The 27,953-nt window shown below is 39.8% G+C and overlaps 1 protein-coding gene across 2 annotated transcripts; it reads right to left on the bottom strand.

Moving 5' to 3' along the window:
• Positions 1 to 24,380, bottom strand: LIPF (lipase F, gastric type). Of its 2 annotated transcripts, XM_021696175.2 has the most exons (10): positions 24,339 to 24,380; positions 20,351 to 20,466; positions 19,855 to 19,972; positions 18,837 to 19,035; positions 17,631 to 17,740; positions 13,205 to 13,341; positions 11,514 to 11,660; positions 9,203 to 9,274; positions 3,035 to 3,106; positions 1 to 402 (listed from the first exon to the last, which is right to left on the bottom strand). In XM_021696175.2, the coding sequence occupies exons 2-10, from the start codon at positions 20,453 to 20,455 to the stop codon at positions 166 to 168; spliced, it is 1,197 nt and encodes a 398-aa protein (XP_021551850.1). In that variant the 5' UTR covers positions 20,456 to 20,466; positions 24,339 to 24,380; the 3' UTR covers positions 1 to 165. The 2 variants fall into 2 exon arrangements, with proteins under 2 accessions (XP_021551850.1, XP_021551851.1); XM_021696176.1 differs by lacking the exon at positions 24,339 to 24,380 and having other exon boundaries at positions 166 to 402; positions 18,837 to 18,936; positions 20,351 to 20,476.
• Positions 24,381 to 27,953: the final 3,573 nt, after the last annotated feature.

Genomic DNA, 27,953 nt, shown 5'->3' with positions numbered 1-27,953 from the left:
AAATGTAAAACTTTTTTGACATTCAAAAAAGACAACTAGAAAGATTGTTGATGCTAATATATTTCTGAAGTCAAAATTACAGAAAGAATCCCTGTATCCCAAACACCATGTGAGAGAGAAGAACTTATTTTGGAACAATAAATGGATAATTCTCTAAATGGGGAACTACTTATTATTTTCTCCCATCATAGAAACAATATCGTTGTAAATTACTTGAGGGGCATCCATGGCCCAGATAAAATCCAAGTGATTGTAAGGAGGAATCTTCTTGTGGTAAATGAGGTTGGGGAGTTTGGAAAGCAGAAGGTCAACGTCTTGAGGGTCGGCCAACAAGTCATTGCCTCCGTTCCACACTGCAATTGGCACATGCATGTCCGTCAAGTTGTAGTAGGGAGGTGTGGGCTAAAACACAAGAGAGAAAGAACCCTAGTGTTTATAGGTAGCTGCACTTTAAAGCCCAATACTTATTCCTTGGCTAGAGGATATTGCATTGGTTGATGACTTTTTCTACTGAGGTGTAATTAACACATAACATTGTATCAATTTCAGGTGTACAACATAATGATTTAATTGATGCATATATTGTGAAATAATCACCCCAGTATGTCTAGTTAATGTCCATCACCACACATAGTTACAAATTTTTTTCTTGTGATGAGAACTTTTAAGATCCACTTTCTCCGTAACTTCCAAATATACAATACAGCATTGTTAATTATAGTCACCATGCTGTACATGACATCCTCGGGACTTATTTATTGTATAAACTGGAAGTTTGTGCCTTTTGACCATCTTCATCCATTTCACCCACCCTGTACCGCCCACACCTCTGGCAGCCAGCCATCTGTTCTCTGTATCTATGAACTCAGCTGTTGTTTTTGTTTTTAGATTCTACATATAAGTGAGATCATACAGTATGTGTCTTTCTCTGTCTGACTTACTTCACTTAGCATAATGCCCTCAAGTTTGATCCATGTTGTTGCACATGGCATGATGGAGTTTTAGAAGGAGATTCTTACCAGTGATTGCTCAGAGAAAGTCACCTTTATCCACACAGCGAAGTGGATGTGATATGTTTTAGGTCAGTACTTCTCAAACTTGAAAGGGCCTGTGAATCACTTGGGGATCTTGTTAAAATGAAGATTCGGTACATCTGGGGGAAGAGCTGGGATTCTGCATTCCCAGGTGAATGCTGATCCTCTTGGCTCTGGACCATGCCTTGAATAGCAAGTCTTTAGATAACAATTCTTGGCAAATTAAAAACTTAGATTTCTACCCAAGCTCAAGAAAGTGGATTTGATTGGATTCTAACTGTAATAGACTGTTTCTACCCAGGCCCTCTAAAGTATGATCTCGAAATATCTTGAGTTATTTATTTTGGCTTTGTATTGATTCACCAGTATGGTCAGTTGGTAGGTCAGTCAGTTCATTGAAGGGGTTGCATTTATTTAATACTTACCTGATTTTACTAAATATTGGTTAAAATTCTGATAAAAGCTATCATCAGTCTCATTTGCAATTTCTAGAAGATCACCATTTACACATAGATTTTAAAGAGGTTTATAAAGCAGGACAAGGGAATAAGTAAATCATCACCAATTTTACCACTATCCACAGAGAACTTTGTTAGCTTTTTAGATCATATTCTCAAGATTACTAAACCGATATACTACATTTTTCTATATTCTCACTTTATATAATCGCCAACTTGTGTCATAACAAAATATTTCATCATATGTAATTTTCCATAGTATTTTAACACTTTATTATAGTGGAGAAAGGGGTGTGGAGAATATCCATAATAATAAGCCCACTTACCTTTATTCATACTCCATTGTTCAAAGAGTTTTCTAAATGCTAGCTTCTGGCTCTTAAATTAGTGTCAGTGCTCAGTTAGTTGAAGACCATCTGTCCTGTTTTATGGCTTGGCTGGAGGGAGGGTGGGCTTGGGATTTGTTATTTTGGGTCCTTTAAGATGAAAGCCTCTGATGACAGAGCCCAGTAGAAAGGTAGATGCAAAGAATGACTGTGTTTTGGGGGTTTGAGGAGGCAATGGTTGGGGGGAAAAGTTTTCAACAATGTTTGATCTGATGGTACCTCTTTAAAGACATCAAAAATGTCACAAAAAGGGGGGACATCTTCTCTACACATAAGATATTGTGGTGAAGAGATAGAAATCCCTTGTAAACATCAAGTCGTGGAAGCAGATGAAAATCAGTAGGGCTGCTCGGCCAATACTTGGGCGGAAAATTTGGGGTGGGATAAGAAGGAAGGGAAGAAAATTATAAAAACTGCAGAGTAGCTCTCCATTCAAATGTAGCCAGTGATGGTCTGAGGGTGTACCCTGAGCTGAGGGCTTGCAGACATTGCCTCATTCCGAGTCTGGGTGGTGAGATGAAGCAATTCCTGACTCAACGCCTAGGGGGCCTCAGAGAGGATGGACTCCAAAGCAGCAGCAAGTGCAAGCGGTGGCCAGTATGTCTGCCTCTCCAACAAGGCCTCTGTCAGCTGAGGAGTATCTCCAGCCTTGACCTGCGAGCACGCCATCCTAACATCTTACCTCTGGGAATATGGTGGGATCACCTCTCTGGCTGTTCACAAAGGAGGGGCTATTGTTGAAGAAGACCAGAGATTCCAGCTTTATCTCATGAACAGTTCGAATTATTGGCTTGTTGTATCAGCAAATTGCACTTCCCAAAGGAGAGGACTGTATGCTGGGTGGCTGGGATACAGGGCAGAGCTGTATAAGGGGGTGAGGGGTAATGTGTTCTAGGAGGTTCTCGCACGCGGTGGTGCGGTACCCTGAGTGCAGCCAATGGAGCAGAGTGCACAGAGGGAGAATGGAGACGGGGTGATGTCTGGCATGATGAAGGGATTCCAAGGAAATTATTGTCTACTTTCTAATTTCCTTAAGGATGAGTCTGGGCACCAACATTCCTTTGGAAAATATATGCACGATTATCATAATTTTACCTTTAACCTTTTATATCTTTGTCTTTCAAAATGTGAACAATTTCAACTTAAAGAAGCTTACCTGATGATAGTGCAGCATGTTCTGAGCTGGGCTGCCCCAGTCAAAAGCTTGGAACTTCCCAGACTTAACAGCCTAATGTAGAGAAATGAAGAACACAAGGAAATAAAAACTCTCCTTGCTATGTGAAAAAGAAAATTCAGACACTTCCAGTTGGTTTATTTTCAATTTAAACAATATTTGGGCCTTTTGTAGAGATGGCGGAGGAGTAGGAGACCTGGATTTCGTCTCCTCTCAGGAATTCAGCTGGATAGGGATCAAACCACTCTGAACACCTACAAACTCAACAGGAGATCAAAGAAAAGAAGAGCAACAACTCTCTCATCAGAAAAGTGACCACTTTCTGGAAGGTCTTTTCTGATTTGTTTAGAGTATATTTTCTGGGGATGTTGTTACTCTGCTAGCATTTTGTTCTCTCATTAATCTATTCCCCTCTGCACAAAATGACAAGACGGAAAAAATCACCTCAACAAAAAGAACAAGAGGTAGTACCGACTGCCAGGGACCTACTCAATACAGACATTAGTACGATGTCAGATCTAGAGTTCAGAATCATCACTTTAAAGATACTAGCTGGGCTTGAAAAAAATATGGAAGTTATTAGAGAAACCCTTTCTGGAGAAGTAAAAGAACTAAAATCCAACCAAGTAGAAATCAAAAAGGCTATTAATGAGGTGCAATCAAAAATGGGGGCGCTAACTGCTAGAATAAATGAGGCAGAAGAGAGAATCAGTAATATAGAAGATGAAATGATGGAAAATGAAGCTGAGAAAAAGAGAGATAAGCAACTACTGGATCACGAGGGCAGAATTCGAGAGATAAGCGATACCATAAGACAAAACAACATTAGAATAATTGGGATCCCAGAAGAAGAAGAAAGAGAGAGAGGGGCAGAAGGTATAATGGAGCAAATTATAGCAGAGAACTTCCCTAATTTGGGGAAGGAAACAGGCATCAAAATCCAGGAAGCACAGAGAACCCCTCTCAAAATCAATAAAAATAGGTCAACACCCCGACATCTAATAGTAAAACTTATGAGTCTCATAGACAAAGAGAAAATCCTGAAAGCAGCTAGGGAGAAGAGATATGTAACCTACAAGGGTAGAAACATTAGATTGGCAACAGACCTATCCACAGAGACCTGGCAGGCCAGAAAGGACTGGCAGGATATATTCAGAGCACTAAATGAGAAAAATATGCAGCCAAGAATACTATATCCAGCTAGGCTGTCATTGAAAATTGAAGGAGAGATAAAAAGCTTCCAGGACAAACAAAAACTAAAGGAATTTGCAAACACAAAACCAGCCCTACAGGAAATCTTGAAAGGGGTCCTCTAAGCAAAGAGAGAGCCTAAAAGCAACATCGACCAGAAAGGAACACAGACACTATACGGTAACAGTCACCTTATAGGCAATACATTGGCACTTAATTCCTATCTTTCAATAGTTACCCTGAATGTAAATGGGCTCAATGCCCCAATCAAAAGACACAGGCTATCAGACTGGATTAAAAAACAAGACCCATCGATATGCTGTCTGCAAGAGACTCATTTTAGACCCAAAGACACCCCCAGATCGAAAGTGAGGGGGTGGAAAACCATTTACCATGCTAATGGACACCAAAAGAAAGCTGGGGTGGCAATCCTTATATCAGACAAATTAGATTTTAAACCAAAGACTGTAATAAGAGATGAGGAAGGACATTATATCCTACTTAAAGGATCTATCCAACAAGAAGATCTAACAATTGTAAATATCTATGCCCCTAACATGGGAGCAGCCAATTATATAAGGCAATTAATAACAAAAGCAAAGAAACACATTGACAACAATACAATAATAGTGGGGGACTTTAACACCCCCCTCACTGAAACGGACAGATCGTCTAAGCAAAAGATCAACAAGGAAATAAAGACTTTAAATGACACACTGGACCAAATGGACTTCACAGACATATTCAGAACATTCCACCCCAAAGCAACGGAATACACATTCTTCTCTAGTGCCCATGGAACATTCTCCAGAATCGATCACATCCTAGGTCATAAATCAGGTCTCAACTGGTACCAAAAGATTGGGATCATTCCCTGCCTATTTTCAGACCACAATACTTTGAAACTAGAACTCAATCACAAGAGGAAAGTCGGAAAGAACTCAAATACATGGAGGCTAAAGAGCATCCTACTGAAGAATGAATGGGTCAACCAGGAAATTAAAGAAGAATTAAAAAAATACATGGAAACCAATGAAAATGAAAACACAACTATTCAAAATCTTTGGGATGCAGCAAAGGCAGTCCTAAGAGGAAAATATATAGCAACACAAGCCTTTCTCAAGAAACAAGAAAGGTCTCAAGTACACAACCTAACCCTCCACCTAAAGGAGCTGGAGAAAGAACAGCAAATAAGGCTAAACCCAGCAGGAGAAGAGAAATCATAAAGATCAGAGCAGAAATCAATGAAATAGAAACTAAAAGAACAGTAGAACAGATCAACAAAACTAGGAGCTGGTTCTTTGAAAGAATTAACAAGATTGATAAACCACTGGCCAGACTTATCAAAAAGAGAAGAGAAATGACCCAAATCAACAAAATCATGAATGAAAGAGGAGAGATCACAACCAACACCAGAGAAATACAAACAATTATAAGAACATATTATGAGCAACTCTATGCCAGCAAATTCGATAACCTGGAAGAAATGGATGCATTCCTAGAGATGTATCAACTACCAAAACTGAACCAGGATGAAATAGAAAACCTGAACAGACCTATAACCACTAAGGAAATTGAAGCAGTCATCAAAAATCTCCCAAAAAACAAAAGCCCAGGGCCAGATGGCTTCCCAGGGGAATTCTACCAAACATTTCAAGAAGAATTCATACCTATTCTTCTGAAACTGTTCCAAAAAATAGAAATGGAAGGAAAACTTCCAAACTCATTTTATGAGGCCAGCATTACCTTGATCCCAAAACCAGACAAAGACCCCATCAAAAAGGAGAATTACAGACCAATATCCCTGATGAACATGGATGCAAAAATTCTCACCAAAATACTAGCCAATAGGATCCAACAGTCCATTAAAAGGATTATTCACCACGACCAAGTGGGATTTATCCCTGGGCTGCAAGGTTGGTTCAACATCCGCAAATCAATCAATGTGATACAATACATTAACAAAAGAAAGAACAAGAATCATATGATCCTCTCAATAGATGCAGAAAAAGCTTTTGACAAAGTACAGCATCCTTTCTTGATCAAAACTCTTCAGAGTATAGGGATACAGGGTACATACCTCAATATCATAAAAGCCATCTATGAAAAACGTACAGCGAATATCATTCTCAATGGGGAAAAACTGAGAGCTTTCCCCCTAAGGTCAGGAATGCAGCAGGGATGTCCACTATCACCACTGCTATTCAACATAGTATTGGAAGTCCTAGCCACAGCAATCAGACAACAAAAAGAAATCAAAGGCATCCAAATCGGCAAAGAAGAAGTCAAACTCTCACTCTTTGCAGATGATATGATACTTTATGTGGAAAACCCCAAAGACTCCACCCCAAAACTGCTAGAACTCATACAGAAATTCAGTCAAGTGGCAGGATATAAAATCAATGCACAGAAGTCAGTGGCATTCCTATACACCAACAACAAGACAGAAGAAAGAGAAATTAAGGAGTCGATCCCATTTACAATTGCACCCAAAACCATAAGATACCTAGGAATAAATCTAACCAAAGAGACAAAGGATCTGTACTCAGAAAACTATAAAATACTCATGAAAGAAATTGAGGAAGACACAAAGAAATGGAAAAACGTTCCATGCTCATGGATTGGAAGAACAAATATTGTGAAGATGTCAATGCTACCTAGAGCAATCTACACATTCAATGCAATCCCCATCAAAATACCATCCACTTTTTTCAAAGAAATGGAACAAATAATCCTAAAATTTGTATGGAACCAGAAAAGACCCCGCATAGCCAGAGGAATGTTGAAAAAGAAAAGCAAAGCCGGCGGCATCACAATTCCGGGCTTCCAGCTCTATTACAAAGCTGTCATCATCAAGACAGCATGGTACTGGCACAAAAACAGACACATAGATCAATGGAACATAATCTATACGGTATAGAGAGCCCAGAAATGGACCCTCAACTCTATGGTCAACTCATCTTTGACAAAGCAGGAAAGAATGTCCAATGGAACAAAGACAGTCTCTTCAACAAATGGTGTTGGGAAAATTGGATAGCCACATGCAGAAGAATGAAACTGGACCATTTCCTTACACCACACACAAAAATAGACTCCAAATGGTTGAAAGACCTCAGTGTGAGACAGGAGTCCATCAAAATCCTAAAGGAGAACACAGGCAGCAACCTCTTTGACCTCAGCCGAAGGAACTTCTTCCTAGAAACATCGCCAAAGGCAAGGGAAACAAGGGCAAAAATGAACTATTGGGACTTCATCAAGATAAAAAGCTTTTGCAAAGCAAAGGAAACAGTCAACAAAACCAAAAGACAACCGACAGAATGGGAGAAGATATTTGCAAATGACATATCAGATAAAGGGCTAGTATCCAAAATCTATAAAGAACTCATCAAACTCAACACCCAAAGAACAATCCAATCAAGAAATGGGCAGAAGACATGAACAGACATTTTTCCAAAGAAGACATCCAAATGGCCAACAGACACATGAAAAAGTGCTCAATATCGCTCGGCATCAGGGAAATCCAAATCAAAACCTCAATGAGATACCACCTCACACCAGTCAGAATGGCTAAAATTAACAAGTCAGGAAATGACAGATGTTGGCAGGGATGCGGAGAAAGGGGAACCCTCCTACACTGTTGGTGGGAATGCAAGCTGGTGCAGCCACTCTGGAAAACTGTATGGAGATTCCTCAAAAAGTTGAAAATAGAGCTACCATATGATCCAGCAATTGCACTAGTGGGTATTTACCCCAAAGATACAAAAGTAGGGATCTGAAGGGGTACGTGTACCCCGATGTTTATAGCAGCAATGTCCACAATAGCCAAACTGTGGAAAGAGCCAAGATGTCCATTGACAGATGAATGGATAAAGAAGAGGTGGTATATATATACAATGGAATATTATGCAGCCATCAAAAGGAATGAGATCTTGCCATTTGCAACGACGTGGATGGAACTGGAGGGTATTATGTTGAGTGAAATAAGTCAAACAGAGAAAGACATGTATCATATGATCTCACTGATATGAGGAATTCTTAATCGCAGGAAACAAACTGAGGGTTGCTGGAGTGGGGGATGGGGTGGGAGGGATGGGGTGACTGGATGATAGACACTGGGGAGGGTATGTGCTCTGGTAAGATCTGTGAATTGTGCAAGACTGTTGAATCTCAGATCTGTACCTCTGAAACAAATAATGCAATATATGTTAAGGAAAAAAAAAGAAGAAGAAGAAGGTAGCGGGAGGGGAAGAATGAAGCGGGGGAAATCGGAGGGGTAGATGAACCATGAGAGATGATGGACTCTGAAAAACAAACTGAGGGTTCTAGACGGGAGGGGGGTGGGAGGATGGGTTAGCCTGGTGGTGGGTATTGAGGAGGGCACATTCTGCATGGAGCACTGGGTGTTATGCACAATGAATCATGGAACACTTCATCTAAAACTAATGATGTAATGTATGGGGATTAACATAAGAATAAAAAAAGAAAAAAAAAACAATATTTGAAGCACTATTTCTCCTTCCAAAAACCAAGACCATCCAGGACCAGATATTTATACAAGTTTAAATGTGGCTTTGCTTGAAATACTTTTTTCTCACATGCCAAGTCATCAAAAATCATTTGTTTGCTCCCCAAAGTGACAGTTTTCATGGGATTTTATTTTTATTTTTTTTTAGAGAGAGAGAATACATGCACACGAGAGGGGTGGGGGAGGGGTAGAGAGAGAGAATCTTAAGCAGGTTCCATGTTCAGCACAGAGCCTGATGCAGGGCTTGAGCTCATGACCCCAAGATTATGACCTGAGCCAAAATCAAGAGTCAGAAGCTCAACTGATTCAGCCACCCAGGAGCCCCTCATAGGATTTTCATTCACATGCACTGATAGTTATTTTCAGTGACCCTGGTAAAGTGCCAGGGATTCAGGTACACAAAAGAAGTTTTAACAGCATTTGAGAAATGATACCTGGGACCAGTGGAGGACGTCCTGAACCGATGTTCCCGCTGGATTATGTGATAGATACACATCCAAGCGACTCTAGAAAGCAAAGGCACACACAGATGTATATTTGGTTTCTTAAAAACAGCTAAGATTTAAGTTTTTCTGATCCAGGTCAAGTGCCTAAGGGCAGCATTTACCAAAGGAGATGAGCAACACAGTTGTATGCTGCTTTAGATCTTGCAAAGCGTAATTGCATGAGCCAGTTTGTTTGATTTGTAGCCCCTCAATGAGGAGAACTCATCATCCCTTTTATCAAAATGGGAATCGGGGCTCAGAGAAGTTTAGAGAAATGTCCAATGTCATGCAGCTCATATCAGGGTGGAGCCAGAGACTTTAATCTAGATCTCTAAATTATCAGCTTTCATTCTTCTCTACCCAGTGCCAGAGTGCTGTAGATGTAATGTCCACACACAAGCCTTTTGCTTTGCAGACCTATATATGCATATATAAGGAGACATATGTATGTGCACATTGTATATGTGATAGTCAGTATACACGTATAGGATATTTACAATTGTTGTGCTATCCTGCTATCCTATCAGTGTCCTAATCCACCATGATCAGACCTCAGACAACAAACTGAAATCCGTATCTCAGCTTGCATAGACTAGTTCATAGTGGGTCTTAGTGCCACTCTGTGGAGGACCATGGCTAAGGGCAAACAAATTGACCATTATCATAGAAGAATGAAATCTTTCTCTACATAATGTTCATGCAGAAGGATGAAATCTCTAATTTCCTTTGCTCCTCGTCTCTATTTTACTATGGTTTTTCTCAGAAGGCTCTTATGAATGGAATGCAGTAACTTGTTCTGCCTTTTCTTAGTGTGACAAGGGTAGATGGCTCCGTCATACTCCACATATAAAATGGCAGCCATTCCCAGATCCATGGAGAGGGACTCGCTTGCAAGACAGAAGGATGAGACTTTTATTTACCATCCAAAATAGAAACGAAGGAAAATTCCCTTTGTTCATATATATTTTAAAATATCCACAGATTCTGATCAGCATTGAGAAAAAGGACTGGATATCCTTGATTTCCATGACAGCAGGAACATATCTGTGTTTTCACCTTTGTGTTCCCAGTAGCGACAACACTTAGTAGTGCCCCAATAAATATTGTTTAATGAGTAGGTACCTGAAGGTAGAATTATACCTTCTTGTCAATGAACTTGGTTTTCTTAGGTGTTCAAGGGTATATAACTAAACCGACAATTCTGAGGGAGGATAATTGTCAGTATACAATAGTATTAATAGCAAAACCTATGCTATTCTTATGAGCCATATGCTTTGAACTATATCCTCCATACTTTACACATATTAGTTCATTTAATCTCCACAATAATACATTTTGTGGACAAGGAAACCAAGATAGATGAGTGTAACTCAGCTCCAAAGATAGGATTTGAATTTTGGCTCTTACCCTGAATCCATGCTCTTCACTACTTTTGATACTGCACTTTGTCATACATGTTTTAAAACCCAAACCCAATTCAAAGCAAGTGAAATAGCCAGATAAAGAATGTGGACAAAAGCTAACATAAATCATTGCTCTGAAATAAATTTTATAAAATTTATGGGAATGACTATCAGCATTAAGGACATTTATTCAATGCTTAGACATCGGCAGAGGAGCCTGCCAAAATATATGGTTCAACGAGTCCCCTCACAGAATTGAAATGTTACACCAATTACTTAGGTGGTCAGAAGTGAGTAGTGCTCACTATCTACTACTTTTTCTACCTGCTGTTTACTTTAGGGGGCACTTGGGTGACAGCAGGGAGCTAGAGGGAATGAAACTGGGAGCAATGATGTGACTTCCCTTGGGCTTATCTACATAGCATGGACACAATTCTGAAGCTACTCCTAGTTTTTTTGTTTTGTTTTTGTTTTAAGTAGACTCCACACCCAGTGTGGAGCCCAACATGGGGCTTGAACTCACGACCCTCAGATCAAGACCTGAGCTGAGATCAAGAGTTGGATGCTTAACCAACTGAGCCACCCAGGAGCCCACTACTCCTAGTTTTTTTTTTTTAGAATATCATGTCTAAGTGATGGTAGGACAAGTCATCAAAATTTGCTCAAAATATTCAGAATAGAAATGTCAATGCAGGGTCCTGGGATCGAGCCCCTCATCGGACTCCCTGTTCAGCAGGGAGCCAGCTTTTCCCTCACCCTCTCCCCCTGTTTGTGTTCCCTCTCTCGCTGTGTCTCTCTGTCAAATAAATAAACAAAATCTTAAAAAAAAAAAAAAAGGAATGTCAATGCATACAAACCATGTTCAAGTTCTTAGTGTCAAATCCACAAATGATGAATAAGGCATTGCTGCAGAGGAGATCCACTGTCTCACGGGAACACACCTCAGTAGCAAGAAATTGTTCAAAAAACTGGTGTGGGAAGAATATTTTGTCACCAAAGATAAGCTGAAAAATAAAAGCATCGGTAGAGGATTGTAAAAATTAAGCAGCGGAGAAGACTCATTAATTTGTCTAGTTTACTGGTACAGGTGTGAATTGGCTGATGAGATTTTCATATTTCTTTATGTTGTTTCAGGAATTTCATATACTTTTTCTCATTTAATTCCCACAATAAAGTTGGGGAATAGACAGGGCAGATGACCAACATTGAATATTTACTGTTCCGTTGAGAAACGTAGTGGCTGCCGAGAAGAAGTACAAGACACAAAGAGTTACAGTCTAGTTGGGTTAAAAAGTGTTATGAAATAAAATCATAAAACAACGTGGCAGGATGTCATAACTAAGTGTCAAGATGTGTGATTTCAGCAATAAAACGTGAAAAGATCAGGAGCCGAAATGGTGACTCAGCCATATTTTCAGCAAAGCCTTTGGAAGGATTTGCCTCAACTCTTCTTGAGGAAAAGACATTTGGTTATCCCCATATTATACATGAGGAAACAGGAGACTAAGAAATAGTTGGGATCTTGTGCTAACTAGATCTGACTATAAAGTTCATAAATTCTATAAAGCTAGCATCCTGACCCAAACCTCAAGCCTCTGACTTAAGGTCTAACACTTATTATTATTATTTTTAAACCAACTATCTACACTGCCTATCAGAAAATCTGAGCACAAGTAGGAAAGAAACACCTGCATTAATGCAGCCAGTCATGATACTCAAAGTCATCCCAAATTTTCACGTTTTGAACAAAAGCTTTACAAATATAGTTTGTAGATAAAGTCTCAGGCTTTCAACATACAGGTTAGTTCAGAGTGAAAAGAAATGAATAGCACAAAACCACAGAAGGAAATAGCATCATTACGTTCTAGGGCCTGCAGTAAAACTGTTTTCCTGAAGGAAGTTGTGTCGGTGTCTGGGTGCGTTGGTTTCGGTAGGTGATTAAGTGTTGGAAAAACAAAGATCATTAATTCCCTCTGGTGTGTGCCTACTTATACAAGACACTTAATATTTACGGCTTATTGCAATCCACACTCCTGCCCTCTGGAACCCCATTTAAAGGGGAAGCTCTTAGGAAAAGTTTTGGAAAGCCAAGGGCATTTGATGAAGGGTCTCAAGGTGCTTGCCTCAAGGAGCATTCTTTCTCCTTTTCCCTCTCCTTCGCTTTTTTTCCTACCCTTCCTGTTTCTGGTTTTCTTGGCGCAGGTGATTTAGGCTTCTTCTTTGACTGGTTTTGTTTTTATTTCTCCTTCCCTGAATCATGGTTTTCATACAGCTATGAAGGAAACAAAACGTCTGTGAAGGGGACCAACACTCCCGGTATTGCTAACCCATATAAAGTAACTGAGAATGCAAAAATAAAGGGGGATCTCAGCGGCTTTAATGGGGATTCAACCATGGTCAGTGCTAGTCAAGAACTAAAACACGCATGTGCACATTTCCATTCTTGGCCAGAAACATGGTTGTCCGCGCAGTGTTTCTCTTCTCTTTCCATCAGTCTGAGACCAAGGATAATTTGATATCTTAGATTCAGTTAAAGACAATCACATACCTTGAAGAGGAATGAAGGAATAAGCGCGAGTTTGTTTAGCAGGCTTTTGGTGTACTTCACAGTGGCAACTGGAGCTAATGCATAGAAGGTTTTGATTCTTTCAGCCAGCTTGGGATTGGTAGAAAAGGCGATGAAACCTGAAACAGAATGACAAGGAACCAGTGAAGAAGGGCTGTGTGTGTGTGTGTGTGTTTTACAAGTGGACATTATTTTGGATTTACTCAGTGCCGTTTACTAAGAGAGAGAAAATGACCACCTCTGCTTGTTCAGAGTGGATCAAATCTTAGTATATTTGTTTTATTTTCATAGATTCTCTCTAGGAACATGCATGAGGCTAGAACTTGTAAAAAGTTAAAATAAATTCTTTCATCTGACTTTAGAAAACAGGCCAACTTACGATTCGCATGGGGTGATAAAGAGTTATTTATACTACATATAGGTTTTGATGAGTTCAAATTCATGTCATCACAATGAGATAATTAGCATTTAATACGAGTAGGGTATGTAAGTGGGAAGATTGAAAAAGTTTTAAATCTGACCAAACAAGATTTGAATCCTGGCTATGTGGTTTACTAGTTTTGTGACCTTGGACAAATCACTTAAGCACTATGAGCTTCATTTTCCTCATCTGAAATATGGGGCTAATAATAATGAGTGCTTCAGTAGGTTTTTTTAGGAACCAAGTGAAGTGAGTTATAGAAGGCATTTACCAGGACACTAGGCACATTGTAAATGCTGGACAAGTGACTAGACACAATAATTCAAACATCTCCGCATGGTAAATATACTCAAATCTTGACTGTAATTAATTGGTCTTATGAATGGTAGCATATTAGTAGATTGGGATGTGATCAAAGAGTTTTTAAGCTAAACTCTATACAATCAAACTACATAGGATAATCTCTCCCCACGGTTTATAATGACATATTGATTAGACACAAGAATGACCTGAAAAAAATAAAAAAGACTTTCAAATGTAAACACCTACCTCACCTACCTCAGCCCAATTCTGCTTAAGGAAGAATGGTGCTCTTGGTTGCCTAATTCTGCAGATTACAGCAAGCCTATCACCCAGAGAAAGCAAGAATCACACTTGAAGACTTGGCTTGGGTGTCCCCTCACTGTCAGGACAGGTGACTTCCCCGAATACGTTTGCTTGCTCAGAATAAACAATCCTATTTGAGACACAATCCTAACAAGGATACTTATCTGACTTTCCAGTACACAGAAGATTAAAAGATGCAAATTCAAAGCAGAAACACCTCCCAGAAATCTATGAGTGTGGCGACAGCAATGACAAGGTATCCATTAGTGACAAAGAAGAATAGAATGTTCAAAATTCAAATGGCTCCAAAGAGTGGTAGTTTGGTGTCATTTAGTGTCAGTTCTACTCATCTCAATAAATCCTAGGAAATTGTTGCATTGCATCTCAAGGCAATAATTTTATAACCTTAGATCATCGAGGAAAGGTTAAACTCTGTTCAATGGGTGCTCTTTAAAAATGCAGCAGTGTGTCATAAGTTAAGGCAGACTTCCCTCCAAAATAATGAAATTTTTGTATGGTTTTGGAAACTGAAGGAGTCAATTTTAGTAATCTAGAACATCTCCCCCTTTTTAACAAAGGACTTTGAGGGGTGCCTAAGTGGCTCGGTTGGTTGAGTGTCCGACTCTTGATTTTGGCTCAGGTCATGGATCTCAGGGTCGTGAGATCGAGCCCCAAGTCAGGCTCCTTGCTCAGTGGGAAGTCTGCTTGGGATTCTCCCTCTCCCTCTGCCTGTCTCCCTGTGCACATGCGCGCATGCTCTCTCTCTCTAAAATAAATAAATAAATAAATAAATAAATAAATAAATAAATCTTAAAAAAAAAAAAAGGATTTGAGTCGATTGCTGACCACATGTGATTGATGCTGTGCTGCACTGTCCAGATTCTTCTTCATGTCTGAGACATTTATTCAACCCTAGAGCAGGGAAGTTTGTGACTCCTTTCTAATTTTTCTTTTGCTCAAGAGAATCCAAGGTTCTCAAAGAATTCAAGGGAATCCCTTCCCAGGGCAGTCTGCATTGAATGGCTGATCAGCAAGTGGGTCACCTAGTCCCACTCAAAGACTCTGAAGAGCCATCTCATACAGAGCTGGCAGAGACCTTTTTGAGACCGTGTCACGTCCCAGTTTCTCTCTCTGCCTAGTCCTGCTTTTCTGCCCTTTACCCTAGCAGTGTTTATTTATAAAACACCCTGAATACTAATCCTCATTTCCTTGGGAACATGGCCTATGATGTAATGACAAAGGACACTGGGAAGCTCTTTGTCACTGACATTTTTCTCTAAAATTTTATAGGTGAGTGGTGCCTGGGTGGCTCAGTTGGTTAAGCATCTGCCTTCAGCGCAGGTCATGATACCAGGGTCCTGGGATTGAGCCCCATGTGAGGCTTCCTGCTCAGCGGGGAGTCTGCTTCTCCCTCTGCCCACTCATGTTCGCTCGCTCTCAAATAAAAAAATAAACTCTTTAAAATTCTATAGGTGAGATCCATGTGCCCGCCACCAAGTTCATCTACTTCCCTGCATAGATGTCTATGTATGGATGCTCTGATTGCTCAGCTTCATGGCAGGGACTCAGGTTATCAGCTGAGAGTAGGGACTATCATAAAAACACATTGTTATTCCTCCCCTGTGACCCCATCTTCCCCTTCTGCTTCCACCCTTTTCCTTCCATTTATAGCTTTCTCTCGTGAGCTCTTGAACTCACTGGATTATGCTTTCATCCCAACCACTCCTCTGAGGTTGCTGTTAGGAAGGTTCCCTACACCTGTCCGGCTGCCAAATCCAATGGTCCCTTCTTAGACTTCAGTTCACATGATTCATCAGTAGCCTCTTCCACAGTTGACCACCTTCTCCTTCTTAAAACACGTCCTCCCCTTGACTTCCAGAACACCAGGGACTCCTGGCTCCTCATAGCACTGTCACCATGACTCCTCAGCTCCTTTGTCTGGTTCCTCCTCATCGTCTAAATTAAGAGCAGCCCAGGGCTTAGTCCTCGGGCTCCTCCTCTTTCCTGTCTGAACTCACTCCATTGGTTATTGCATCCTGTCTCACGTACATTTTGTGTTTTCAGTCCAGTCCTCTCCCCTGAACTCCAGATTTGTATCATTACTCAACTGCCTGGCCTTCCACTTAGATCTCCAACAGGTATCTGACAGCCAACAGCGAGAAAACAGAGCCCCTGTGCCCCTGGACCATATCAGCCCTCCTCACAGCCGTCCCCCTCGTGGGTTGGGCATCTCCATTGCTCTAGGTACTCAGGCCACAAATCTTGTGTCATCCCTGACTCCTCTCTTTCCCTATACCCTGTATCCAATGTGGAGGCAAGTCCTGTAGGTTCCACCTCCAGAACACATCTAGAACCTAACCGTGCACCACAGCTACCTACCCGCATCCAGGTCACAATCATGCCTCGCATGGGTTCCTCTAAGAGTCCTCTCCCTAGTTCCTCTACCCAGTTCTTTCTCCCCATTGGCAACTGGGGGGATCCTGTTAACAGGACCGTGTAACTTCTAATCCTGTTGAGGATCCTGAGGTCGGATCCTGGTACTCCTGTCTTCAAAACTCTACTCTGGTTTCCCTTTTTACTCAGAGTAAAAGCTGAAATCCCCGTAACAGCCAAAAAGCCCTGAATAGTCCTCCTTCCTTAGACCGCGCCCCCATCTCGTCTCTTGCTTTCTGCCTGATTCAGCCATACAATGAATTGCCTCATCACCTTTCCTTGAACCGGCTGCAACCTCAGACCTTTTGCACTTGCCATTCCCTCTTCCCAGAACATCAGTTTTTCAGGTGTACACATGGCTCACCCCCACCGCCCACCTCCTTCATGCCTTTACTCAGAGAGCTGGTGGTATTCTCTATATGAACTCGCTGTGTCCCCTCCGATGCTCCTTAATAGCCTTTCCTGATTTATTTGCTTCCCATAGCCTTACCATTATCTAACCTACTCTATATTTTACTTTTTAATCCTTGTCACTTTCTCTGCCTCCCCACTAGAGTATCTGTAGCACAAGGATGGAAATTTTCATCTCCTTTATTTATTGCTATATTCTTAGGACACATTGCAGGTGCTCCATAAATGTGGTTGAATATATGGAAGACATTCAGTCCAGAGGCCAGGAGGTGCAGTATCTCAAAGCATGGGTTTGGGAGTCAGATTGCCTGAGCTGGTATCTGAGCTACCCTATTTGCCCTACCTGTGTTACCTTGCACAAATTATCTACCCTCATGTTTTGTTTCCCCATATATACAATAGGAATAGTAATTGTCCCTATATCACTGGATTGTTGTAGCCATTCCTTTATATGATGAATGGAAAGCAATTAGCAAGATGACCAACATGCCTGGGTCTATACAAACAAAACCACCTGCTTCAGCTGCTTTTACCTACCAATGGTGGTACCCTGGGAATGGCCAACATAGTGTAGCTTATCCTGTCCAGTTTTCTTTAAAATGAAGTCAATTGTGGCTGGAAGGTCGTATTTAGCCATCTCATCAAAGCTGCAAGAAAAACAAAGACAAAATAAAACTGAATACATTTCCTTGCCGTAATTTCTAAAAGTCAAGCATATTTATAGCTAAACCTCTCTTTGAGAAAGAGAAAACTGGATTCTCTAAGCATTGCTTCTTATAGACCATTAGTTAGTATCAGGTGCTTTTGAGGGGCGTGGCTTCTTATCAAGAGCTGACATCATTTCTGAAGCAGAACATTACAGCTGCAACTTAATCCAAACAAGAGAGCATCTGTAGGTGGGGATTCTTTCTATCCTTAAAAATGAATGTCAGACTTAATCATCATTTGTATGCAGTGTTCTGGCGCCAATTGAGATGAGTCATATCGCCCTCTCTTTTACTCCCCAGAGATCAGCCAGAATAATCTTTTGAAAATGAAAACGGGATTCTGCCACTGCCTTGTTGGAAACTGTTCAGTGGCTTCTCCTTGTGTGAAGGGTGAGCTCTGAGGCCCTCAGCATTGCACGCGGAGCCCACCTGACCTATCTCTCTTTCTCACCACTCCAGAGACATGGGCTTCCTTTCAGGCCTTGGAACACTCAGAGCCCTTCTGTGCCTCAGCATCATCACCGAAATCTCTTCTGTTCCCCCTTCCATCAGCACTTTCCAGGAATGGGGCACGAGAGGGCCAGAGATAGGAAACCTTTGAAAAGCTTTCCACGGTGTCCAAATTTCACGCTCCCCCCCCCACCTCACTTTCGATGGTGACTCGGGTTCTTGAACCCCCAACTGAGTTTGGACATCCTCCCAAATCTCCACAGATGTTCCTTTTGGAATCTGCTGAAGGCAGCAAATTTCCATGCTTCGGTCATTTCGCTCATTCCATTTGGAAAAGCATACTCAGGAAATCGGGCTAATCATGCGTACCGAGATCATAGAAAATGTGAAGGAAAAGCTACCCTTGGACTGAGGTGTATGGAAGAATCCAAGAAGGTATTAGGATAAAAATGACTTGCTTTTTTCCTACTGAGAGTGTAATATATTAAAATGGGACTGGACTGGAATATGCACGCATGAATACCCATGCTTTTTAGACTCAATGTTTATTTTTCATTGTCCATCTTTCCTTGTCCCCTTTCTTTACCTGAAAGCCCAGAATTCAACTGAGTCTGGGGAGAAGTATAGGTTTCTCCTGGCCCAGGTGTTTCCCCTGCTGTTGCCCAGCCACACGTCATAACCTGCGTCTGCCAGAATGAAGGCCAGGCTGTTGTTGGGCAAGTTGGAGATCCAGTTTGTGGCTGATGCGAGCAAACCGTGCTGCAAAAATGCAACAGGTCTCCGGCCTGAGGGAGAAAATCGTATCCAAGCTTTATACACTCATTCCTCATTCTCAGATAAACACGAAGACGGAAATAGGCTTTCAGACGAGTAGAATTAAATACGTTTGCTTGATTGAGTTGAATATTTGAATATATTATCTTAATCATGGTGGTGGTTTCTCAAGTGACACAATGTATCAGATTGTGCATTTTAAACATGTGCAGTTTATTGTAGGCCAATTATACCTCAGAAAGCTATTGAGAAACTGATATTCTAAGGAAGTTCAGCGTGATGTTAATTTAAGTGGATTGTGAGTGGTAAAGTGATAGGTGATGTTGCTTAATTTTATTCTTTTTGTACTTCACAATTTTCCTGCGATGAAAACAAGATAAATTTTTATTTAAGTGACCTTTATCTGTTTAGGAAATGAGCCTCAGATCGCCTCCCCATCCTCCTTACTGTAACACACATCCTGGCTAACGCTTCCTGGTCCTCCAGGACTCAGTTTAGTTATTATTTCTATAGCAAGTTTTCCTTGACCTCCACTAGCTGAGTTAGGCACCTTTACCAGAACTTCCAGTTCAATATCCTCTGGAGAGTTCTAGCCTTGCACTTATCACATATTATTATATTATAACCATCTGTTCATGCATCTCATTGACTTGATGGTAATCTCTTTGAAGACTGGAGATAAGGTTTTGTCATTGCTGCATTTCCAGAATGAGCAAGACTCATTAAGTCCTTAGGGAGAAATGAAAGGAGGAAGGGAGGGAGGAAAGAAACAAGGATGGAATGAAGGGAAGAAAAGAGAGAAGGAAAGAGGAAGGGAGACAGGATTATACCTATATTCTCTGAATTTTTCTTCCCATAAGGAATTCTGTTGATCCCAAGTATATAACCGTCTTCAGTCACGACATCATACTCTTCACTTGGGTATCCCCAATAGGTGATCATCTGACTCTGATGAGGAAAAACAAAGCTTTTAATTTTAGTTGAGTTTTTAAATGCGTTTGGTAAGTAGATGCTGTTATTCTTTTTTTTTTTAAAGATTTTTATTTATTTATTTGTCAGAGAGAGAGAGCACAAGCAGGGGGAGCAGCAGAGGGAGAGGGAGAAGCAGGCTCCTCACTGAGCAAGGAGCCCGATGTGGGACTTGATCCCAGGACCCCGGGATCACGACCTGAGCCGAAGGCAGACGCTTAGTGACTGAGCCACCCAGGCGTCCCGCTGTTAGTTATTCTTGATCGGTCATGTAAAAGCTTCAACTCACCATGATTCTAAGTCATGGCAGTTGCTCTTGGTTCTATAGGTTCCCCATCCCCAACCCTGGTAACTTACAATATTCATAGTCACTTCAGGGCTTATAGGATGTAATTTTCCAAAGTAACCATGTGTAGTTCCAAGTGTAGATATCAAACTTGTCACTGTTAATAGCAACCACATTTTTGTCTTGCCTGAAAAAGAAGAGTAACCAGTGCCATGGTTAGCCCATTATACTTTCATAATACTTGTATTTTGTGCTAATTTTACCTTCATGCAAAGTAGAGAAAGGCTTAGGTTTGATTATATTCTGTTGGGCAATAAACTGGGACATGTGGATGTCAGCATAAGTATCTTAATGCTTCGCATGTTTTCACTCTACTTGATTCCACAAATATGTCTATAACCACAAATGTGTCTAAAACCATCTATATGTACGAGGATGTTCACTACAGCATTGTTTATACTAGGAAAGATTGGGAATGACTTAAGTGCCTATCAGCAGAGAACATAATCTTATAAATTATTGTGTAAACCATACAACAGAATGTCATGCATATTGCTTAAAAAAAAAGCGAGATGCAAATCAAAACTGCAATGAAATATCACCTCACACCTGTGTGTGGTTATTATCAAAGACAAGAAATAACAAGCGCAACAAGTGTTGGCAAGGATGTGGAGAAAATGGAACACTCGGGCACTCACTGTTGGTGGGAATGTAAGTTGGTGCAAAAACAGTACGGAGGTTCCTCAGAAAAATTATAAATAGAACTATCATATAATTCGACAATTCCACTTCTGAATATTTAGCCAAAGAAAACAAAAACCAATAACTCAGAAAGATATCTGCACCCCCATGTTCACTGCAGCATTATTTACGAGAGCCAAGACATGGAAGAAATGTAAGTGTCCATTGATAGATAAATCGATCAAGAAAATGTCACACACACACACACACACACTGAAATACTATTCAGCCTTTAAAAAGAAGGAAATCTTGCCATAGAGGACAACATGGATGGACCTCAAGGGCATCATGCTAAGTGAAATAAGTCAGAGAAAGACAAATACTGTATGATCTCATTTATGTGTGGCATCTAAAACAAACAAACAAACAAAAACACCAAAACAAAAAGCAAAACAACTGAACTCCTGGATACAGAGAACAGATGGGTGGTTACCAGAGGCAGGGAGGTGGAGGAGGAATGAAATGGAAGAAGCAGATTAAAAAGTACAAACTCCCAGCTATAAAATAAATAAATCAGGGGGATATAATGTACAGCACGGAGACTATAGGTGATGATAATATTGTATTGTATTTTTTAAAGTTGCTAAGAGAGTAGATCTTAAAGGTTTCCATCATAAGAAAAAATAATTCTGTGACTATGTGTGGCGATGTATGTTAACTAGACTTATTGGGGTGATCATTTCACAGTATATGCAAATATCGAATCATTAATGTTGTACACTTAAAACTGGTATAAATGTTATATATCAGTTGTATTTAAATTAAAAAATAAAAAGAAGAAAATACGATAACACTCTCTCCCCGAAGAGAAAAAAGTGAGATAGGTATGTATGTATTTATATGAAAAGTTATCTTGGGTGGATTGTAAAAACAAGGCGGAGAATACCGTTCCTTTGGTGTATATACTATAGTGTATATAGTACCATTTATAAAATTAAAAAGGTCTCATCTGAAAAGTAAAACTAGAACACCAGAATTGTTAGGCGTCTTGTAGTTAGAAAGAAATACTGCCCAGTGACAAAATGTGCTTGCTATAAAATGAATGAACGAATTTTTTTTACTCTGAGCTACCTGGAAAAACTGGGTTGCCCAATTTAAAATTTACCAGCCTTGCTTGTCAACATGTGGTGCTTGGGGCAGCTGGTCAGCATTTTCTCTTGGACAATAAAGAATCCCCCTTACACTCAAACTTATTAGAACTAAATTGATGTTCTTTTCCATTTTTCCATTTTTATTGAAATTACAATTTATAAACTTTTTCCAAAGGACCACTTTTATAGCCCTTTACTTTTCTGATCTTGTGATGGCAATTATCACTTATTTCTCAGCATAGACAAACTATTTGACATTAGACCCAGAACATCTAAACCCCCTTCTATGTTGTAATCACCAACTACATGTTTGAGAAGCTTCAGATATTAAGCTGGTGAAAAAGCCTCAAGGGAGAAGTGATATTTGTCCTCAAATATTTGAAGAGACGCCATATGGCGGACAGTCTTAAATCAATTCATGTTTATGCATCAGAAATAAGTCATTCAATAATATTTGTTAAGAAACTACTAAGTGCTGTAACACCTGGGAGGCTCAGTCAGTTAAGCATCTGCCTTCAGCTCAGGTCATGATCTCAGGGTCCTGGGATCGAGTCCCATGTTGGGCTCCCTGCTCAGTGGGGAGTCTGCTTCTCCTTCTCCCTCTGCCCCTCCCACCACTCGTGCTCTCTCTCTCCTCTCTCTCTCTCAAATAAACAAATAAATAATCTAAAAAAAAAAAGAAACTACTGAGTACTAGGAGCAATATTTGGAGGTCACACATGGAAAGATTTTAATTCTGTATCATGAAGAGCTTTGTAAGATTCGGATCATTGGACTCAAGTGGGATTCTATGGAAAGTAGTGATTTCTCAGTTGCTGATGTTTCAACAAAGGCAGTATGACCAGTTGTCATAATTCATGTAGAACACTTAGCATACTTTGCAACTTACAGGAAAGCCAGACTGAAGCTCTCCAGACCTCAGTCTGACCCTCTGGTCTGAGAGTTTGGCCACTTATTTAGTGTAGGATTAGATATAACAGTGTCCCTTACAAATGGATTTTTAACCATGTCTTTACAAAGATATTTTAGAAAGGGACAAACTCGTACATAAAGACCAACCAGCAGTGTTTTAACATTCAAGCCAGAAGGGTTTGACCATGTATTTCAAGGAGCCATAATTTTATACCATCTATTGCCTCATTAAGTAATTTGGCATTGTAAAGTGAGGACACTTAACCTATGGTTTAAGTTTAGGATGTCCCAACAACCCAGTCGTAAACATGGGCTCAAAGATGTTCAGGGGCAGGTTAAGTGTGCTCAAAATGCCCATGGACCAGCTCTAAGATGATACCAGTAACTAACATTTGCAGAGGTCTCACTGTGTACTGGGGAGTGTGTCCAGCATGTTGAGTGTGGAAGTTAGTTGCCTTCACTGAGATAGTTTTCTGTTTGAGAAAATACAGCAAGTAATGGTGCATGTCCCAAAGTTATTATCAAAACCCATGAAGATAATGAAAGTTCTTAACAACATGATAGGCATGTCATAAACACTGAATAAATACAGTTATTATTATTGTCATCCCATTTGATTCTCATGATAAGCCTTTGAAGTAGATAGCATTTCAGTCCCCATTTTATGGATAAACAAGGCAAGGCTAAAAAAAAAAAGGGCTTCCCCAATAGGTAGGTTGAAAACAATTGATCCCATGTTTGAGACTAGGTGGTCTGTTTCCAATGATTATGTTCTCCACTATAACGCTTCTTTAGGATGACCTAAGGCCAATGCCTATAAGGAACTGCTTGGGACATCCACCAGGGGTTTATATAATTTGGTCCAAAGTTGTTTGGAGGGGTGTATAATTTGAAGAAATTCATTAGTAGCTTCTGAAGTTTAGCAACTGTTTTAATAAAGTTTGATTCAATAGCACCTGGATAAAAGTAAATTATTTAATATAGTATAGTAATACAGCTAACCCATATGATGCTAGAGGACTGATTTTTGCTTCTCAAAAGGAAGAATAAGAGAGAGAAATGTTCACATTAGGCACTCGCTATAAAAATGCTGGAAGTAATAAGCAAATCTATCATCTAGTAATTAATAATTTCACATATAAATAAAAAAATCCAAGAAAAAATAAATAAGATCTTAGAAGAATGAGCCCTAACTTAAATAGACACATTTATAAAGAGGAATATGCAACAAATATGAAAGCTTTTAAGAAATGCAAGAGTTGCAATGAGTTCAATAATTCAAATGTGAATATTGCCCAGCAGAAGTCATACTCACGGTCTCCTCAGAAACAAGGTTATATTTCTCTTGATGTTTAGTATCTTGGTTAACGTTGCATTTGCTTCTTATATACAAAACTTCCAATAATGGCCAGAATTACTCAGCCGCTGATAACATTCCATAAATCTTTATATCTGGATATCATCTAATTATCAGAGGACAAACCTAAAAATCAAATACTGCATTGATTTTCACATAGTACTGAGATCACACCTTTAATTTCTAACAACCACAAATATTGGCCAAAGGAGTTATGCTTAAAAGTGATTTAGGAAACATTAAAAATGATTCTTGATAGCTTAGACATATGGAAAATGTTGACCCAAAGGTATAAGACAAGCGATTATGTAGTGTAGCTCAGATAAAGGGGTCTAAGATGACAAAAGACCTCCTCTTGTTCTTTAAAAGTACAGCACATAAACTATTCTGAATGGGTACTTACATAACCTTCTGCAAATGAATGTGATCAGCAAGGATTAGTGTTATATTATGGTCTTTGATCAGGGTCTCTAACTCAGCAGATAATGATCTAGCTCATATAGAAAACCCCAGCCACTGCCCTTTAAAAACATATGGGTGGTGTCATTTTCTTCATATAACATCATTAGTTGGAGTTTAAACATTGTAATTGTGTTAATAAATGACTTGTGCATTAAAAAATTAATATTTAAAAATACAGTTGATCCTTTACAACCACCATGAGCACCCGTAGCTTACAGTGAGAGAAAAAAAGGATCCTGTTTTGACTTCTTAAAATAGTTTGCAATTTATTTTTAGGAATCATCATTTTTTTAGTAGCACTTAAATTGCGTTCAGAAATAGTGAAGAAATAATTATTGCTGGAAAGAACACAATGGCAGGCTATAACCCATCAACTTTTCACCAAGTACCATAATACAACTAACTAGATTTGCTTGGTTTGAACAAACTAGGAAAAAGTTAGGGTATATCAAGTACCACATGTATTTGCATATATTTATGTTCCTAATATCTCAGCTTCACTCAACTCTGGTTGCTTGTCATTGACAATAGGAGATTTTTGAAAAGAGGAGAGAGTGGTACATTCTCATAACTGTCAAAGTGGAACGGGAAGGTTTTGCTCGCTATCCTAATGTAATCTGAATTTACTTCCCGAGCAGGTGGGAAACAGCTTGACCGTGTTTTTCATGTCATTGTTTGTATACATTTAAACAAGAGAACGCAGGATGTGTTCCCTTGGCCTTTTGCTGTAGTCGAAAAGGATTTGGGGTCAGAGTTTGGGCATAAAGGCACACTAGGAGTCTTTTAAAGAGATCCGCGATTCTTGCCACGACAATGCAGCCAATTGGCCAAACACACTCACTCTTGCTTCTTTATAAGTACCTTAAATTCTGATTTGTTAGGGGTCATTGTGGTAGTCATATAAACTAGGAAAGAAGAGTTAGGTTCCAGTGTGCAGTGTATGCTAAAGGCCATGCGGAAACATGTTGCCTTCTGTGCTGTATCAGCCCCCCTAACCTCCCTCACCCTGCTCACTGTCCTTTTCCCCTTGCAACTGTCCTTATGTACATACAAGTCTCAGCTCAGCCTGTATTTCCCTGACACTGTTTATCATCTCTCCATGTTGGGCTTGGTACTATTATATGCATTACAATGGAGCCCTATGGTCATCCCTATTATAGGATTATTGATAGATGGGCTCTTTGTTAGATCTCTTCCCTTGCACACAACACACACATGTAAACTCCTTAACTGTAGGGGCTCCATCTTGTTTAATCAATATTCTATCCCCAGCGCCTACCCCTTGTCTGGAACAAAGTACAGGATCCATAGATATTTGATGAAAAAAAATGATTAAAGAAAGAAAAAGAATTGCCAAACCATCTATACACTTGCATAAGCATACCAAATACACTTTGTAATAGTAAACTACCTGATGGATATAAAAAAAATCTGATTAATTTAATGTAAATCAAATGAAAAGAGGATATTAAAATATACATGAGAAAAATATATGTATTAAATTATTACTATCTCTTATTTTTTATGCTGATGATAAGAAATTTTTCTAATGATAACAGAAAGCCATTTATAAGCTGCTGAAAGAAAAGTTGTAATTTAAGAGTTGTACAAATTGTTCCATGGAAACCACCTTGACCCCATGGTCTTTGGGATAGTCATTATCAGAATCCACTGATGCAATTAATGTTTGAGTCTTTAATTAGGACAAATGAAAACACAAATCCGGTGTGGAAAGTGTCTTTGAATAAGACTGTAATGTTGAGAGAAGAGGTCAAGGACAGGAAGAATGGTTGTACCTATATAACCCTATGTTGGGTGATTCAAGGCAAAACACTTATTCACTGGGCCTTAGTTTGTGTAATAAACTCTCTAACAATAACAATACCCACCCAACTACCTGGTAGGTTTCTCACGTAAATGTCCTGATTTCCTTTTGTTGCTTGGTATCTTTTCTTCAAGATATGGGATTCACTTCAAATGTCACCTCCATGGTGACATTTGAATCTCCCTGTAGAGTTAGCGGTTTTGTCTCCTCATTGTTCTAGGTCCTTATTGGTCCCCCTGCACTGGCATTCTCCATATTTTAAATATAAGCTGTTTTCCTGTCCAGATGGTGTCTGCTGAGCGACATAACAGATAAATAGATGAATGAACGCATGATAGAGATCACAGGAAATAATATGAAAGCAAATGCTTTGGAAAACTTAAAGAGCTAGAGAAGCAAATATAGGATAGTGTTTTCAGTAGCGTTTTGTGTTAGCCTTACTAGAGAACCATAAGATCCCGAAGGTGACACCAGCCTGCAGATGCCGTCCCAAAAATAATGTGGGAATTTCTCATGTTTGTTTCTGGACAGAGGGAAGAATAGCACATGTCTAAACACATGGCTTTAGGGTCAAACCCAAATTCTTGCATAGTCACCTGTTGTCTCCATGGATTTACATCAGTTTCAGCCTCTCACTTCTCTCATTTGGAAAACCAGGACGACAGTGGCCTACCTCTCAGATGGTTTTTATAAAAATTAGATAAGTTATACACTCTATATAGCATCGGGCATGACATAGATACTTAGGAAATGATCTTTTAAATTTTTCATAATGAACAATTTAACCAATTGCTGAAGGCCTCATTCCTCAGTTATTCTTTTGAGTGCTTATTATATGCTTGAAACTCTCAGAAGCTGGAAAAAAAATCTTACAAATGGCGAGCCAGGTCATGCTCTCTAGAATCTTTTATTTTGGGGCACAGAGATGTTAAAGAAATGGATACAAGTCTTGGTGGATTGTAAAAAGGGCTTGAGGAAGTAAAGTGCTCTGTGAAAGAGAACAGCCACACTATTTAGGAAGGATAGATTGGGAAGGTTTCTCTGAGGACAGAGCTGGGGCTGAGTGATAAGAAGACACCAGCCTTGTGAAGAGTCAGTGAAAAATCCTTCTGGGCGGAGGTAAGAGCAAGTTCAAAGACCATGAAGTGCACAAGGACTTGTCACATTGGAGTGACATCTAAGAGGCTGGTGTGGCAGGAATCTGATGAGCAAGGGTGAGAGACAGGATCCACTCATGTGGCTCATTTAGTCTGTGATAAGCAATTCTGATTTCATTTGAAGAGTTG

This window comes from Neomonachus schauinslandi, chromosome 6 (genome assembly GCF_002201575.2).
Source record: "Neomonachus schauinslandi chromosome 6, ASM220157v2, whole genome shotgun sequence".
Classification (NCBI taxonomy): domain Eukaryota; kingdom Metazoa; phylum Chordata; class Mammalia; order Carnivora; family Phocidae; genus Neomonachus; species Neomonachus schauinslandi.
The sequence above is the reverse complement of the archived record's forward strand: the minus strand, read 5'-3'. Positions and strand labels throughout refer to the sequence as shown.